Here is a 16,888-nt window from a genome sequence, read left to right as displayed (position 1 = left end):
TGCAGCCCCCCTCAGCTCTGCTCCCCCCCATATTCACTCCCCCCCCAGCTCTGCTCCTGCCATTCACATTGCAGCCCCCCTCAGCTCTGCTCCCGCCATTCACATTGCAGCCCCCCTCAGCTCTGCTCCTGCCATTCACATTGCAGCCCCCCTCAGCTCTGCTCCTGCCATTCACATTTCAGCCCCCCTCAACGCTGCTCCTCCCATTCACAGTGTATACCTCCCCAGCTTTGCCCCTCATAGCTCTGCCCGCTCATTAACATTATAGACCCCCACAGCCCTGTTCCCCAATTCACAGTGCAGCCCTGCTCAGCTTTACCCCCATAGCTCTGCCCTCCATTCTCTTTGTAGCCCCCTTATTGCAGCTTTTTTTCACGGTTCTTCTCCCCAGGAGTATGTCCTAGCAGCTACGGTCCATAGGACTGTTATCATTGTTGTTCCTTCGGACAACTTTGTGCGACCGTGTGTATGCAAGAAAAGTTTGGGTCGGAATGTCTGACTGTGTGTATGGGGCATAACAACATCCTGTAAGCGCAGGGGTAATGGACCCGCCCCTGAGGGAGCACCAGCACAGCAGCCTACACTCCTATACAATGACACAGAGGGTGGCGCTGACACCATGTCTCTGCATCATTGAGGATCGAGCAGTGCAGGAGGAAGATGATCCTGTAGCATTGTGTGATCAGCTCAAAGACTTCTGAAGAAAAAAATAAAAAAAAGTAACCAAAAAAAAAAAAAACAGTCGACAGTTACGTTTACGGTATAGCATGCTGCCTGGGCATACTGGAACTTGTAGTCCTTAACCAGAAAACGCAGCACCCACCCCCAATATATATATATATATATATATATATATAAACTGTTCTACAATTCATAAGGCGAGCGCTGACGCAGCAAGACGACGGCCATTTTGAGCCATTTGCTTTTATGGATTCTTTTTCCTCAATGAGACAATTTCTCTCGAGCAACTTCACCATATTTAGAAGATACTAACTAGTAGCCTTGGGGGAGCTCGGGAATAATTGATACCCCCTTAATCCCCCACACGGGCACAGACTGCCGCGCAACGCGAGAGGGGGAGCCTGCGAGCGGTACAGGATCCCATTAGTGTTGTCCTTCACAGGCAGCCGGCGACGTAGAAAACCTTTTTTGTGTCTGACAGGATGGTTGACAGCCGTAATTACATAAACACCAGTTTGCAAACTACCTCGTTGTCCCATTTTGCAATTTATACCCGTTTGTTTTTCTGCACGTGCGCGCCATTTTGCTTAGCTAACGGTTTCTCGGTCGGGCGCACGCGGCGATCGCTGCGGTTATATCTTCACGCTGCTTACCTCTCCCCATCCCTTGGCCGAGGTCACTCGTCTCAAAGCGACGTTTATTGATCCGCCCGCCGTTGCCGTTTTGTGTGGAGAGGCTTCCGGAAAGAATGGCGGTGTCTGTTGCCGTGAGGGGAGCCTGGGAGAGAAAAAAAAAAAAGATATATCTCTCACTTTTATTGTATTTTATATGTATAACTTGTATCTCTAAATAAAAAAAAAAATGTAGAGATAGAGAGATGTTATATATATATATATATATATAATTTTTTTTTTTATTACACACATCTATATACATATCTATCTATATATACACACACATCTATCTCTATCTATACACACACACACATCTCAGAGATATAAATATATAAAAATATATATATATCTACACACACACACACACACACACCTCTCATACATACATTATATATAATAGAGAGATCTATCTGGAAGTGTATGTATATGTGTATATATATTATATATATATATATATATATATATATATATACACACACACACACATATACACACACATAGATATCTATATACATATATACACACACACACACACACATACATAGATATCTCTATACATATATACACACACACACACTACATACATATATATATATATATATATATTATACACATACATACACTCACCGGCGGCTTTATTAGGTACACCTGCTCAATTGCTCGGTAACACAAATTACTAATCAGCCAATCACACGGCAGCAACTCAATGCATTTAGGCAAATAGATGTGGTGAAGACGATTTGCTGAAGTTCAAACTGAGCATCAGAATGGGGAAGAAAGGGGATGGAAGTGACATGGTGGTTGGTGGCAGATGGGCTGGTCTGAGTATTTCTGGGATTTTCACACACAACCATCTCTCGGGATTACAGAGAATGGTGGGAAAAGGAGAAAATATCCAGCGAGTTGTGTGGAGGAAAAAATGTCTCGCTGATGTCAGAGGAGAATGGGCAGACTGGTTCCAGATAGCAAGGCAACAATAACTCAAATAACCCCTCGTTACATCCAAGGTATGCAGAATACCATCTCTGAATGTACAACAAATACGACCTCGAAGCGGATGGGCTACAGCAGCAGAAGATCACACCGGGTGCCACTCCTGTCAGATAAGAACAGGAAACTGAGGCTACAATTGGCACAGGATCAACAAAATTGGACAACAGAAGATTGGAAAAAACTTTGATGAGTCTGGATTTCAGCTCTGACATTCAAAAAAGAAGAAGAAGGGGGAAATAATTCACAGGGGAAGTGGGACTTTAAATGATTTCCGGCAGGCAGGGCGTTCCTCATGCTCACTTCCACCGTGTTCAGTTAATATCCGACTCTTTTGGCTCCCTTTCACTGGGACCATCATGTTCACCAGGTAATCTGCCCTCACCAGCACCATTACTTCCATTCCCCAATTCCCCTGTGCACAATCCTTTTTCGGCTTCTTTCTCTTGTAGTTCACATCGGTATGATTTTCACTCCTTTTCTGTACACCATTCGTTTTCACTCCTCCCCCTTCTTTCCCGCCCCTCCTTCCCATTCTTTTTCTTCCTTCCCTCTTCCCCTCTCATTTTTCTTCCCCTCCTTCTGGCCCTCATTTCCTCTTCTCCTTTCCGTGTTTCATTTTCTATTCTTTTTAAGTCCCCATCTTTGTATCTCTGTACATATTTATGGAATTTTCTTGCTCAGGCTTTCCTCAATCACCCCCCCCCCCCCCCACTTCTTTCCTTGCTCCCTTCCCTTCCCCCTTCTCTTATTCTCACTTCTTTCCCCTTTCTTCTTCAGAATGTCCCTGCGTGTCGCCCACCCTGGGTATCGTCCATATTGGTGCTGGGGGTTTGTCCACCTCAGCTCCCGGTTGGAGCAGTTTCTCGGACCGCTTTCTCAGTCCCACTACCACATCAGCTACACAGCGAACTCTAGTAAGTTAGCCTTGGTTGGGGTGATCAATTGTTCCTCTCCCCAACCTTGCTTCCATAGATATATATATTTATACATTTAATCATTTTTTTCTTTTTATAATATATAAATTTCTTTATAGATTCCACACGTGCTTGCTCCTGATGAGTGGTGGTTAAGCCATGAAACGCGTAAAGCTACCGGTTACCGTGTATTTACAATATTGCATTAAGACTTTCAAGTCATTACAGAATTCTTATTCCCCCTTCAGGTTTAGTGATGTCATAGGTCCTGCAGGTATTACCTTTAAGCGCCTGGATCCCTATTTCCACCTATATACCAGCTGTAAATTCACTGCCTCCTAAGGGGGCAGAGAATCTGGGGGACAGCAGCAATCTATTAGATTAACACCTCAGCGTGGCTTTTTCTATTTGTATTTATTACCTTTAAAGCGGAGGTCCACCCTAAAGTGGACCTTCTGCTCATCGGAACCCTCCCCCCCTCCGGCGCCACAATTGGCACCTTTCGGGGGGGGGGGGGGGGGAATGCAGATACCTGTACAGTACAGGTATCTGCACCCACTTCCGGGATAGCTCTCTGCGGAAAGGGGCGTAGATTACACCCCTTTCCGCAAGTGCCCGCCCCTTTCCGCAAGTGCCCCGGTGCCTGCTGGGAAAACACACAGATCCCAGAGGCAGCGGGGACCCTCCTTATTGCGCAGAGCGGCTCGCGCATGCGCAGTAGGGAACCGGGAAATGAAGCCGAAAGGCTCCATTTCCTGATTCCCATACCCAAGATGGCGGCGGCAGCACCCGAGAGGCGATCGAGAGATCGGCTTCGGGTGCCGACATCGCGGGCGCGCTGGACAGGTAAGTGTCATTATTTTAAAAGTCAGCAGCTGCAGTATTTGTAGCTGCTGGCTTTTAAAAAAAAAAAAAAAAAAACGCGGAGTCCCGGCGGACTCCAGCTTTAAAGTATCGCTATATACCATGTCTCTTTGAGGCGAATGAGGGAATGTTTTAGTGTTTACATCATATGAATTTATTCTTTTTAATTATATTTATATTGTTTTTGCCCATTTTATATTATTAATACATTTAATTGTAATTAGTGATCTTATTATCTTTTGTATCAATATATGTATGTTACTATGCATTACTACTGTATTAATTAATTTATACTATTATGTATCTCTGTACGTTTAATTATCGATGCATCAATAAAACTCCTTGACATTCGCCCTTTTTACCTTTTTGCTTCCATGTGCTGCATTTAAAGTCCCACCTCCCCTGTAAATTATTTCCCCCTTCTTTTTTGGTTAGGTAATTGGGATGGATATTTACGACCTTACCAGGCCGTGTTATCATTTACAGTCCTTAGGGATGAAATTATTGGACCTTACCAGGCCATGCTTTCCTTAAACTCCCTATTTTTTATATAAATAAAAAGCTCCGACATTCAGATGGTGAGGTCAGAATTTGGCACATGGATCCATCCTGTCTTCTATCACCGGTTCAGGCTGGTGGTGTTATGGTGTGGGGGGGGGGGGGATATTTTCATGGCACACTTTGGGCCCCTTAGTACCAATTGAGCATGGTTTATACACCACGGCCTCCCTGAGTATTGTTGCTGACCATGTCCATCCCTTTATGACTCCAGTGTCCCCATCTTCTGATGGCTCCTTCCAGCAGGATAATGCACCATGTCACAAAGCTCCAATCATCTCACCACTGGGCAATGAGGTCTCTGTCCTCCAATGGCCTCCACACTCACCACATCTCATCCAATAGAGCACCTTTGGGATGTGGTGGAACGGGAGATTGCCACCTCCTCGTGTGTAATATAGCTACAGTGCATCCGAAAAGTATTCACAGCGCTTCACTTTTTCCACATTTTGTTAGGTTACAGCCTTATTCCAAAATGGATTAAAATCATTATTTTCCTCAAAATTCTACAAACATTCCCCTATAATGACAACGTGAAAGAAATTTGTTTAAAATCTTTGCAAATTTTTAAAAATAGAGGAAAAAATAAATCCCATGTACAGAAGTATCACAGCCCTTGGTCAAAACTTTGGTGAAGCTCCTTTGGCACCAATTACAGCCTCCAGTCTTTCTGAGTATGATGCTACAAGCTCGGCACACCTATTTTTGAGGAGTTTCTCCCATTCTTCTTTGTAGGACCTCTCAAGCTCCATCAGGTTGGATGGGGAGGGTCGGTGCACAGCCATATTCAGATCAAGTCTGGGCTGTAGCTGGGCCACTCAAGGACATTCACAGAGTTGTCCCGCAGCCACTCCTTTGTTATCTTAGCTGTATGCTTAGGGTTGTTGTCCTGTTGGATGATGAACCTTCGCCCCAGTCTGGGGTCCAGAGCGCTCTGGAGCAGGTTTTCATTAAGGATGTCTCTGTACATTGCTGCATTCATCTTTCTCTCGATCCTGACTAGTCTCCCAGGTCCTGCCGGTGAAAAACATCCCAACAGCATGATGCTGCCACCACCATGCTTCACTGTAGGGGTGGTATTGGCCAGGTGATGAGCGGCGCCTGGTTTCCTACAGACCTGATGCTTACCATTGAGGCCAAAGAGTTCAAGCTTTGTTTCATTAGACCAGAGAATTTTGTTTCTCATGGTCTGAGAGTCCTTCAGGTGAGCTGTCATGTGCCTTTTACTGAGGAGTGGCTTCCATCTGGCCACTCTACCATACAGGCCTGATTGGTGGAGTGCTGCAGAGATGGTTGTTCTTCTGGAAGGTTCTCCTCTCTCTACAAGAAACAGAGATCTGTCAGAGTGATCATCGGGTTCTTGGTCACCTCCCTGTCTAAAGGCTCTTCTCCCCCGAAGGTTCAGTTTGGCCGGGCGGCCCCCTCTAGGAAGAGTCCTGGTGGTTCCAAACTTCTTCCACGGATGATGGAGGCCACTGTGCTCTTTTGGACCTTCAATACTACAGACATTTTTCTGTACCCTTCCCCAGATCTGTGCCTCCATACAATCCTGTCTCGGAGGTCTACAGACAATTCCTTGGACTCCATGGCTTGGTTTGTGCTCTGACATGCACTGTTACCTGTGGGACCTTCTATATAGACAGGTGTGCGCCTTTCCAAATCATGTCCAATCAACTGAATTTACCACAAGTGGACTCCAATCAAGTTGTAGAAACATCTCAAAGATGATCAATGGAAACCGGAGGCACCTGAGCTCAATTTTGAGTGTCATGGCAAAGGCTGTGATACTTATGTACATGAGATTTTTCCTTTAACTTTTTTTTTATAAATTTGCATTGATTTTAAACAAACTTCTTTCACGTTGTCATTATGGGGGATTGTTATTATTTTGTTATAGACTTTTTAGGAAAATTATGAATTAAATCCATTTTGGAAAAATGCTGTAACCTAACAAAAATGTGGAAAAAGTGAAGCGCTGTTAATACTTTCCGGATGCACCGTACTTCCAGAGGTCATAAAGTTTCACTGGTCGATAGGCCTGAAAACCATGCTGTTCTTCATATTCTTTCCCTAGGGACGCTGGGACGCATCAGTTCAGTTCTGACTGGTCAGCGCTGGACTGTGATGACCAATCAGAACTGCTCTGAACTGTCCCCAGCATCTCTAGGGAAAGAAGAGGGGGGAAAAAAAAAAAACAGTTCAGTTTTCAAACTCCAGGACCGCATCACCAGGCTGTGTGGATGGAGAAACTGAATCACCTATAGAGGTAAATGATCGTTCACCTTTTTTCTGAAAAAAGAACTAACCCTATTAATATAAAAAAAAAAAAAAAAAAAGTTTTAGCTCAACATGTGAATCTCCATCTGGGCTCCAGCTTCCATCCCTAGTTGGGTTGTCCCCCTGTAGTAGCGGCTCCCTCCTGCCTGTGCTCTTCTCCCCCAGCTCACAGCCGAAGAAGGGGAATTCCACTGCAGCTCCGGCTCCAGGGGCAGCAGCTTTGACTTTTTCCACAAGCTCCTGTTTTGTGAGTACGTTTTGGTGAGTACGTTTTGTGAGTACGTTTTGTGAGTACGTTTTTACAAATCAAATATACCGTTCACTTTGTTTACTACATTATGGAGGTTGCGCTTGTATCTTCCCTTTTGTTTTCGCCGACTCATTCTAAAAATGCTTTGTAAGATGAACCAGAATTTATACCATCCCAGCCTTTTTCATTTGTCTGCACCTATGACATCACTAGGAGTAATGGCAGCCAGTTTGTGACATCATTCAAACCGTGGAGAGACTGAGGATTCCCAAATGTGTACACCAACACTCACACTTTTTTTTTTTTTTTTTTAATCCCAAGTCCTATTGATGAAAGTTCACCTCCTCCTAAAGATCTGAAGGACAGTGAACTGGACCTTTGTTTTAAATGTTTGAGGACGCGTGTTTTAAGTGCTGTGTGTTTTTTTTTTTTTACATGGGTAAGTAGGACCCATAAAAAAGGACCCAATGTTGCCCCTTATATGTTTATTATACTCAATATAGACTTCTGTTTACAAAAGTTGACATGCCTGCCAAAGACAATACATTATCTGCCACGCTACCGCTACCCTCTACCCCACAATCTGTGGTCTGCCTGGTGCATGTGTAGGAGTGTAATTGTAATGCTAGGGGTGATAAATGATGTGGTGCGTGGTCTAGGTTGGTTGGAAAGTGTAACTCCCAATTTCTTCACAAAGAAGATAACCCCTGTTATTTACATTATTGCTATGTAAGGGCAAAAGAAAGGGATCCCAGTTTTCATGCTAAAGGATGCTAAAGCTAAATAAGTGCTGAATATTTCTAGCTAAAGTATCAAAAAACAAAGCAGAACATATCATAGCCGAGTGTGTGCTTTCAAGGAAATCATCCCTCACTTCTGCAACCATGATGCTACAGAACCTTTCCTCTTCTACATGCGAGGGAACCTTTTCCTCCTTTGCATGCCACAATGCTACAGGACCTCTCCCTTCATTGCATGCCACAAAGCTACAAGACCCCCCTTCATTGCATGCCACAAAGACTACAAGACCCCCCTTCACTACATGCCACAATGCTACAGGACCTCTCCCTTCATTGCATGTTCATTGCATGCCGCAAAGCTACAAGACCCCCCCTCCACTACATGCCACAGTGCTACAGGACCTTCCCCTCCACTACATGCCACAGTGCTACAGAATCTCCCCCTCCATTGTATGACACAGTGCTACAGGCCCTCCACCTCCACTACATGCCACAATGCTACAAGACCCCCCCTACATGCTACAGGGCCCTCCACTGCATGCCACAATGCTAAATGCTACAAGAGCCCCCCCTACATGCTACAGGGCCTCCCCCTCCATTGCATGACACAATGCTACAAGCCCTCCCCCCCCACCCCACTACATGCCACAGTGCTACAGGACCTCCCCCTCCACTGCATGACACAATGCTACAGGACCTCGCCCTCCACTACAACCCTCAATGCTAAATGCTACAAGCCCCCCCCCCCCCTACATGTAACAGTGCTACAGGACCTCCCTGTCCACTACTAAATGCCACAAGCCCCCCCCCCCCTTACTACATGCCACAATGCTACAGGACATCCCCCTCCATTGCATGCTACAGGACCTCCCCCCTCCCCTCCCCTCCTCTGCGTGCCACAATAATACAGGGCCTCCCCCACCCTCTGTATTCTCATAATACTAAAGAGCCTAACCCGCCCCCCCCCCCCCCCCCCCAACTACATCCCACAATACCACAGGACCTCCCCCTCCTCTACATCTTTTATTTCTACAGGATCACCCTCCTATATAATCCATGATGCTATTGGTCCTCCCCTCCCTAGCATCCCACATTACTACAGGACCTCAGCCACTTCTGCATCCTGTGTTGCTACAGGACCCTCTCCGCTCCTCTGCATCCCACAATACCCCCCCCCCCCCCCTTCTCTGCATCCCACAACGTCACAGGAGCTCACCCTCTTGTACATCCTGTATTTCTACAGGACCACCCTCCTGTACATTCCTTGATGCTATATAGGACACCCCCCTCCCCCCCCCGAAGTTAGCAGGACCCTCTCCATTGCTCCACTGCATCTAATGATGCAACATGACTCACACCGTTCTGTAGTTCACAATGCAATAGGAAATCCCCCCCCCCCTCCCCTGAATCCAATGATGCAAACATGACCTGCCACCCCCCACCTTTTTTTTTTTATATTCCACAATGCAATAGGACCTTCCCCTACTCCGTTATGCAATAGACCCCTAACTCTGCATCCTTTGACACAAAAGGTACCTTCCCCTACACTCATTCCATGATGCACTAAGGCTGGTCATACAATATACAATTTTCTTGTACAATTTTCCTTTAGATTTACCAAACACACACACACATATACATATACACACACACACACACACATACACACACAGGTCAGACCTAATCACTTACAATTTGTATGCGATCAGGCAGGACAAAGAAAATTGTATAATGTATGGTCAGCTTATGACTAATTGATCCTACTTACTAATTTCAGCAGCTCTTCATTGTAAAACCACATGCTGCTTTTCCATCAGACTGCCGCTCCCCATCGATAAATATGAGTTAATGTTAAAGGGGTTGTAAAGGTTCGTTTTTTATTTTCTAAATAGGTTCCTTTAAGCTAGTGCATTGTTGGTTCACTTATCTTTTCCTTCGATTTCCCTTCTAAATGTTTTTTTGTCTGAATTTCTCACTTCCTGTTTCTCCTCAGTAAGCTGTTTAGTAAGCTGTTCTCGCTGACTAGCCACCAGCTCGGATGATGGTGTGAAGTTTACTGAGGAGAAACAGGAAGTGAGATATTCAGACAAAGGAAAAAAAACATTTAGAAGGGAAATTGAAGGAAAAGGTAAGTGAACCAACAATGCACTAGCTTAAAGGAACCTATGTAGAAAATAAAAAATGAACCTTTACAACCCCTTTAAATACAAATTGAATGACACTTAATGTAGAGCAGGGGCTGTTTTGCTTTGCAAATTCAAACATATTTTAGCACAGAGAAATTAATCGGTGTAATACCTCAATAGACTGAGAGATGTGCATACGATTTATTTCTATCTGGGGAAAGCCGCTTCCTGGTAAGTCCTCAAATTCTTCTTCATAGCGATCAAACAGCTCCGTAGCATCAATCCCAACACTTATTGTTCCCTGTGAGAGAAGACAGAAGTTGCAGTTCACCATGGGACAACTTAAATATAAAGCAGGAGCTAATTGACTTATAAAGTGTGCTCATCCATTATACACAGAGATACTCTTCTACAGGCTGCAAGAGCATCCAGGATTCAATATCCTAGCCCAGGCTTTCTCAACCTTTTAACCATAGAGGAACACCAAAAAAATTTTTTATGTCTCGAGGAACCCTTCCTAAAACCAAATAATCGGGGCTCAATAGGAACAATGCTCCTTACATTGGTGGTCAATAGGAAGAATGTCCCCCCTTAAAGTGGTGCTCAGATTGCCCCCCCTTAAAGACAGCTAAAAAGATATTTGGTGTCATGCTGTTGGCTTTGCTAAGTGTCGCTGAACCTTGAACTCTGTAGACATCATCATATAGGTGGTTCATCAGCCACAGCTCAAGGAACCCCTAGCAAACCTCTGGAGGAACCCCAGGGTCTCACAGAACCCTGATTGAGAATGTCTATCCTAGCCAATCAATATCAAGGCTCTCCCACAGTGGCGGCGCAGTGTCCATTTTTGTTGCCTGCAGCAAGGCTGCTTAATTAAACCAAGAAGTTTGCCTGCATTCATAGGCAGGAACATGAAGTGTACCATTGTGAGCCAAGCTTTTTCTGCTAAATTATTTGTAATTGTGCACAGCCAATTCTGTCATTCGGAAATCCTTCCAGACCGCAATGCCAGAACGATGACCGCACTTTTCTTTACAGCAGTTATGCAATACAGCTTGGTCACCAACCTTGCCCCCAGCTTCAGAATGGACAATGAAGGTCTTGCAATGTCCCCATTCTACTCCTTCCCACTACAAACATGTTCAAGCTGTGCAAAAGCAACAGAGCCATGATTGTCTCAGAGTGCGGACCTTCTCTACAGCATTGCTGAGGACTACGAAGACGGATATTCAGGGGAGATTCAACCATTTATGCTAGTACAATGTCCCAGAGGGGACCAAACATCACACATCATTGTGGGTATACCTCCCAAAAGGTTTTGTAGGACCTGGGTGCTATTGGAATGGACCATGGCCCTGAACCGGTATAGAACCCTGGGGCTAACCACACTCGTTGCTAGGTGAGCACCAAATGCAGGGCCCAGTGCTCAAAGCAAACATTACAGGCCAGCCTTGCTGATACAGGGTCTGGATACGGTTCCCAAGATCCACATCAAGGGCAACCAATCTGGAAACTGCCATTGTACCCTGAGGCAATAAGCAATTGGATCTCGATATAAGTTTAAGTCAAGTTCGAAAAGGAAAATAAAAAAGGATTGGTGTAGAAACTTCTTCAGGGGAGATGAGGAAGTCCATCTCTAGCAAAAATCTTAAGTCCCATGGAGTGTGTGAGGTTTTTGAGAGTGCACTATTGGGGAATTCACAACAACGATATTGTCGGTATCCAATCACCTGAAGATAGCGCCATATAACCCATGGTCTAGGACAGTACTTCTCAACCAAGGTTCTGTGGATCCCAAGGGTTCCTCCAGAGGCAGTTAGGAGTTCCTAGAGCAATAAGCAATTTCTGCCCCTCCGATGAGTATTTATCAACGCCAACCATCTTTTAAGCCATCTTTAAGGGGGGATTTTTCCCAAAGACTACAAAATGTAAGAATCGTTCTTCCCCCTAACATACTGTGAGCTTTTAATTCAATATTTTTTAGCAGGGGGTCCCTGGAGCCAAAAAGGTGATTTCAAGGGTTCCTCCAAGTTAAAAAGGTTGAGAAAGGACTGCTCTAGGAGTACAGATCTTGTGTCCAGTACAAGTTATATATTTAAAAGGTGAAGTACGGTCCAAAGCTTTTTTTTGGCCATAATTCTTCTGTGGATCACAGGAGTGCAGTTTATTATGCACTTCTGTGACCCATTTTCAGCTGACAGCGGTCTAAAGACTGTCAGCTAATGTCACTCAGCCGGACCTGGTTCAGGAAAGATCCCAACTGTGGTCAGCATGCACCCAGAAGCCCGACTCAGCACCTGGCTCAGCCTCAGCGATCCGCTAAGAGCCTATGGCAGCCACTCCCACCACCTCTACAGCCCAGAGCTCCAGTGAGCACTGAAGGGGACAGCAGAAATCCAGTGACTGACAGTCACAGCCTCCGCTCAGAGTGAAGGGGGGAGAACCGAGTGATCAGCTGTGTTTGATCGCTTAAGTTCTCTTTGTAGAGACAGCAGAGGAGAGATGCAGGATCAGATCGATGCTGCATCCACCTAGGTGAGTATAAAGGTTTGCCTTTTTCCAATCATTAATTGTCTGTTAACAATTTCTTCTGGTGTGATGAAGGCACTACCTTAGTGCAAAAAGGATACCACTGCCCGACTTTCAGAATCGGTATTCTCCATGGCACATGAGAGCGGTTTCTCAACCCTTAGATCTAGTTTTGGGGTTGAGCAATGGTAGCCTCAATCGTGACAGATAACCACTATCCTGACAAGTTTCCCTTTTAAAAGCCAAGTAGCTAAGATTTAAAAAAAAAAAAAAAAAAAAAGTTAAAGTCGGATAAGCAAGAGATGGATCAGCAAACTCGTAGCTATTAAAGGAAATGAGGCGCACTAAATCCAGTCAACTGATTAACTTTGTAGCCGAGGGAATGTACACAACACATTATGGTGCCATGCAGCTTAATGGCATTGCTTCCTTCACTTTTACAGTGGCTGTGGCCTTTTCCGATGACGCGCTCGGCTCTTAGCGCGGGAGGAGAGGCTCGCCATCCATCAGGCCTCCCATCCCTCAGAGATTCAATTATGACGAATGCTGTACCCAAATTAATCCACGTGGCCTACTTCCTGTGATTAGCCGCGGTATTTATGGGGCATTTTTCATTACGGGATTCCTTAGGCCTGGGCTTTGCCTGGATTAAGCCGGCTCTATGTGAGGTTTACGAGCAGCCATGAAAACACTAGCGGGAATACACATTTCAATTTGTATTCATTATATGTTTCAAGTGGGCAAAGCAGTTATTCACTAGAACTAGTTCAGCCAATCTTGAACTTTTCTGTACTCAGAGGTGACATCAAACTTACTGGGCCTTGCACACATTACGTTTTTCTGAAAGGAAAGCACATTACTGTGAGTAACCAATCCGGTTCTCCCGCTTGTGTGCAAGGAGTGTAGAAAATAGAAGGGACATTCTAACTGGGTGACAGATTTTCCTTTTAGATTTAGGAAAAACATTTGTGCATAGTATGGTTGAACTGGATGGACTTGTGTCTTTTTTCAACCTAACTATGTAGTAAGCAGTGGCATTCGGCAGTAATTTTTTTTTTTTGGGTGGCGGCAAACCGTATGCCACCAACAACACCCCGCCCCCGGATCGGTAGCACTTAGCCCATCGCGTCATCGGTGGCTTCCCCAGCACGGTGGCGGCCTCCCGTTCCCCTGCTCTCAACGGGTCATCAGGGCGGGGGCGGTGGCTTCCCGTTTCTTCCCTCATCCTTGGCAGCCAATCGGGAGTCTTCTCTTTTCGGCCAAATCGGAAAAGTTTTGACTGGTCGTATTGAGGATCATATTCATTCACAGTTGTAACCCCTGGGTGGGCTCATGGCGCAATGCTCTGCGCCACAATCCCACCCTATTTTTAAGCCTATTACAGCCTATGAGCCTATGGCTCTAATCAGGTGGGTGCTTAAAATAAAACCCGCCCGTTGTAATTCAGGCGCATTAATAGGGGGTGGCCGCGGCATCTGTGGCTAGATTCATGCTATGCATGAATCCATTATACAATTATACATATAGTGGGTGGCGCCTGGGCACCCCTAATAGTAAGCAAATGTATAAAAAGGAAAAATTGGCCATAAAAAAAAGTAATAAATGCTAAAAATGATCCCAATTTCAAGAACTTTCTGCCTCAATACCTCTATTGTGGACTAAATTGTATCTGAGCACCAAAACTGAAAACGTCGTTTAATTTGATCTTTAATTATTCAAAAGCAAACTTCCCCCCATCCACCCATGTTTACAGCTCTGAGGAAGGGGGCACAACCCTTGAAACGCGCAAGCTGCCCCCCCACTCGATGGACATTTGGTCGGTGGCACGGTGTTCATTTATGCCTGCATCAGTCTCCTTTTGTGAGTATATTGGATTTCTTTTTTAAGTGCATTAAAATAGTTATATGGTAATGCACTAGACTGGTCGTGCCTTCTTCTATTGCTTGTGTCTATGTCTTCAGGATTTATTTTATTGAGAAATCAATTTGAAAAAACACCCCCACCCAGCATTTCTAGCTGTGGCCATCTTGAGTAAGGGCAGATGATTCATGTAACATTTACTTCCTAGAATCCATCAGCCCTTGTCTCACGCATGCAGGCAGGAGGGTACGCTTAGATGAGAAAGACCCTCCTCCTACCTTCCTGAAGAATCCTGGGATGCATGACCTAATTTGGGCCTAAGCTAGAAACCAGGAAGCAGCTGAAATGTAAAAAAAAAAAAAAAAAAAAAAATAGTACATGATGGGACACAGAGGTCCCGCCACTCTTTTTTGGATTTAAGTATATTGCTTTTCTACAAAAACTGAGGTGCCCCTGGGAGGAGGGGGGGGGGGGGGTTATATAGGGAGTGCACTTCCTGGATTGGTTATACCAGTGTCCATCACCTGAAGGTGACCTATAACCCATTAAGTAATTAATTACTTAGGGCTCCATGTCCCATGGTGTACGATAAAGAAATATCCTCCTCTTAGAAAGTCCCTCTTCTGTGCTCCTGGGAGGGGGGGGGGGGGTTATATAGGGAGTGAACTTCCTGGATTGGGTATACCAGCGTCCATCACCTGAAGGTGGCCTATAACCCATTAAGTAATTACTTAGGGCTCCATGTCCCATGGTGTACGATAAAGAAATATCCTCCTCTTAGAAAGTCCCTCTTCTGTGCTCCTGGCCCCTCCCTCCTGTTCAGTGCCCCCACAGCAAGCAGCTTGACATAGGGGCACCCGAGCCGAATGCGTCAGAGTCGGTCCACTCTGGGATGAAGTCTTCAGTATTTACAATGGTATATATCAGACTTCTTTATCTTCTTCACCCTTAACGGCTCTTCTATCCATCCTACCAGGTTCAATCCAGTCACAGAGGAAGAGTCTCCTTAGATTCTTCCTATCTGCCTCTCGCCGTGTTCTCTCTCTGTACTGGAAAAAAGGAGTCCATCCCTTCTATTTCTAGATGGACATCCTCAACGACGTAATGCTCATGGAGGAGTTACAGGCAAAGGCGGAGGACACATATGATAAATTTGTTCTCTTGTGGTCCCTTTGGCGCCACCATTCCTCATCTGACCTCCTCCTTTAACAGCCTAACTACTTGAGGTTTCGACCAGACTCTACACCAAGGGGTCTCAAACTGGTGGCCCTCCAGCTGTTGTGAAACTACAAGTCCCATCATACCTCTGCTTGTGGGGAGTCATATTTGGAAATGTCAGCCCTCCAATGCATCATGGGACTTGTAGTTCCGCAACAGCTGGAGGGCCGCCAGTTTGAGACCCCCTGCTCTACACAAAGATGGAGGATGGAGTCACCAGTATTGATGTAGGCCAATGTCAATCTTGGGTCCCAATGCTCCTTGCTTTAATTACTTAAAAACAATATCTGGGTAACTTGGATATTATAAAGTCAAAAGATGCTGAGCTCCCCCCCTCTTTTTTTTTTCTTAACGCCCCTATCCTCTACTATACCACCCGTACCCTCCTCCACGAGACCTCCTCCACGAGACGAGAACTGTATCGAGCATTGCGTTTTTTATGTATTGCACTAAGACCCCTTTCACACTGCAGCGTTTTTCAGGCGCTTTTTTTTTTTTAACGCTAAAGCGCCTGAAAAACGCCGCAGTGTGAAAGGGGTCTTAGTGCAATAAAAAAAAAGCGCCTGTAAAGCGCCTGAAAGAAAGCCGCAACTGCAATCCCAATGTGAAAGCCCGAGTGCTTTCACAATGAGGCGCAATGAGGCGCTGCTTCTTTGCAGCACTTTGGGAGCGCTCAATACACGGCTCCCAAAGCGCCCCTTCCCACTGAAATCAAATGGGAAGCGCCTGCAAAACTCCTGAAAAGCACTTTTGGCAGCAGCGTTTTGTGGGCGCTTTTAACCCTTTATTTGGCCACTAGCAGGGGTTAAAGGCGCCCCAATAGCGCTCGAAAAACGCTGGTAAAGCGCTGCTAGTTTAAGCGGCGCTTTACGAGCGTTTTTTTTTCGGGGCGCTGACATTGTGAAAGGGCTCTTAAAGCACTCGGGCTTTCACATTGGGACTGCAGTTGCGGCTTCTTTCAAGCGCTTCACAGGCGCTTTTTTTTTTAACGCTAAAGCGACTGAAAAAAAACGCCCCAGTGTGAAAGGGGTCTAAGTGGGGGAAGGTGCTGATCGCCTCCCCAATGCCAACCCCTTTAACCCTTTCTTTACTCTGTTTACTACCCCTTCCTTTTATTTTTTTTTCTCTGCCAACTTGTTTTTGATAATGGCTTTGTCATATTGTTATATTATGCAAAAATAAAAATTATATTCAACCTTAAAAA

At 45.3% G+C, this 16,888-nt stretch overlaps 1 protein-coding gene across 1 annotated transcript in view; it reads right to left on the bottom strand.

Moving 5' to 3' along the window:
* The window catches only part of DNAJC11 (DnaJ heat shock protein family (Hsp40) member C11), a 242,072-nt gene that overhangs the window by 80,429 nt on the left and 144,755 nt on the right, over positions 1-16,888 (bottom strand). Inside the window, 3 exon segments of the mRNA XM_077458259.1 lie at positions 1,335-1,391; positions 1,393-1,458; positions 10,250-10,378. Coding sequence (XP_077314385.1) covers positions 1,335-1,391; positions 1,393-1,458; positions 10,250-10,378 — 252 coding nt within the window.

The sequence above is a fragment of the Lithobates pipiens genome, unplaced genomic scaffold (assembly GCF_037356315.1).
Source record: "Lithobates pipiens isolate NorthernLeopardFrog02 unplaced genomic scaffold, aLitPip1_a1.2 Scaffold_27, whole genome shotgun sequence".
In the NCBI taxonomy this organism is placed as follows: Eukaryota; Metazoa; Chordata; class Amphibia; order Anura; family Ranidae; genus Lithobates; species Lithobates pipiens.
The sequence above is the reverse complement of the archived record's forward strand: the minus strand, read 5'-3'. Positions and strand labels throughout refer to the sequence as shown.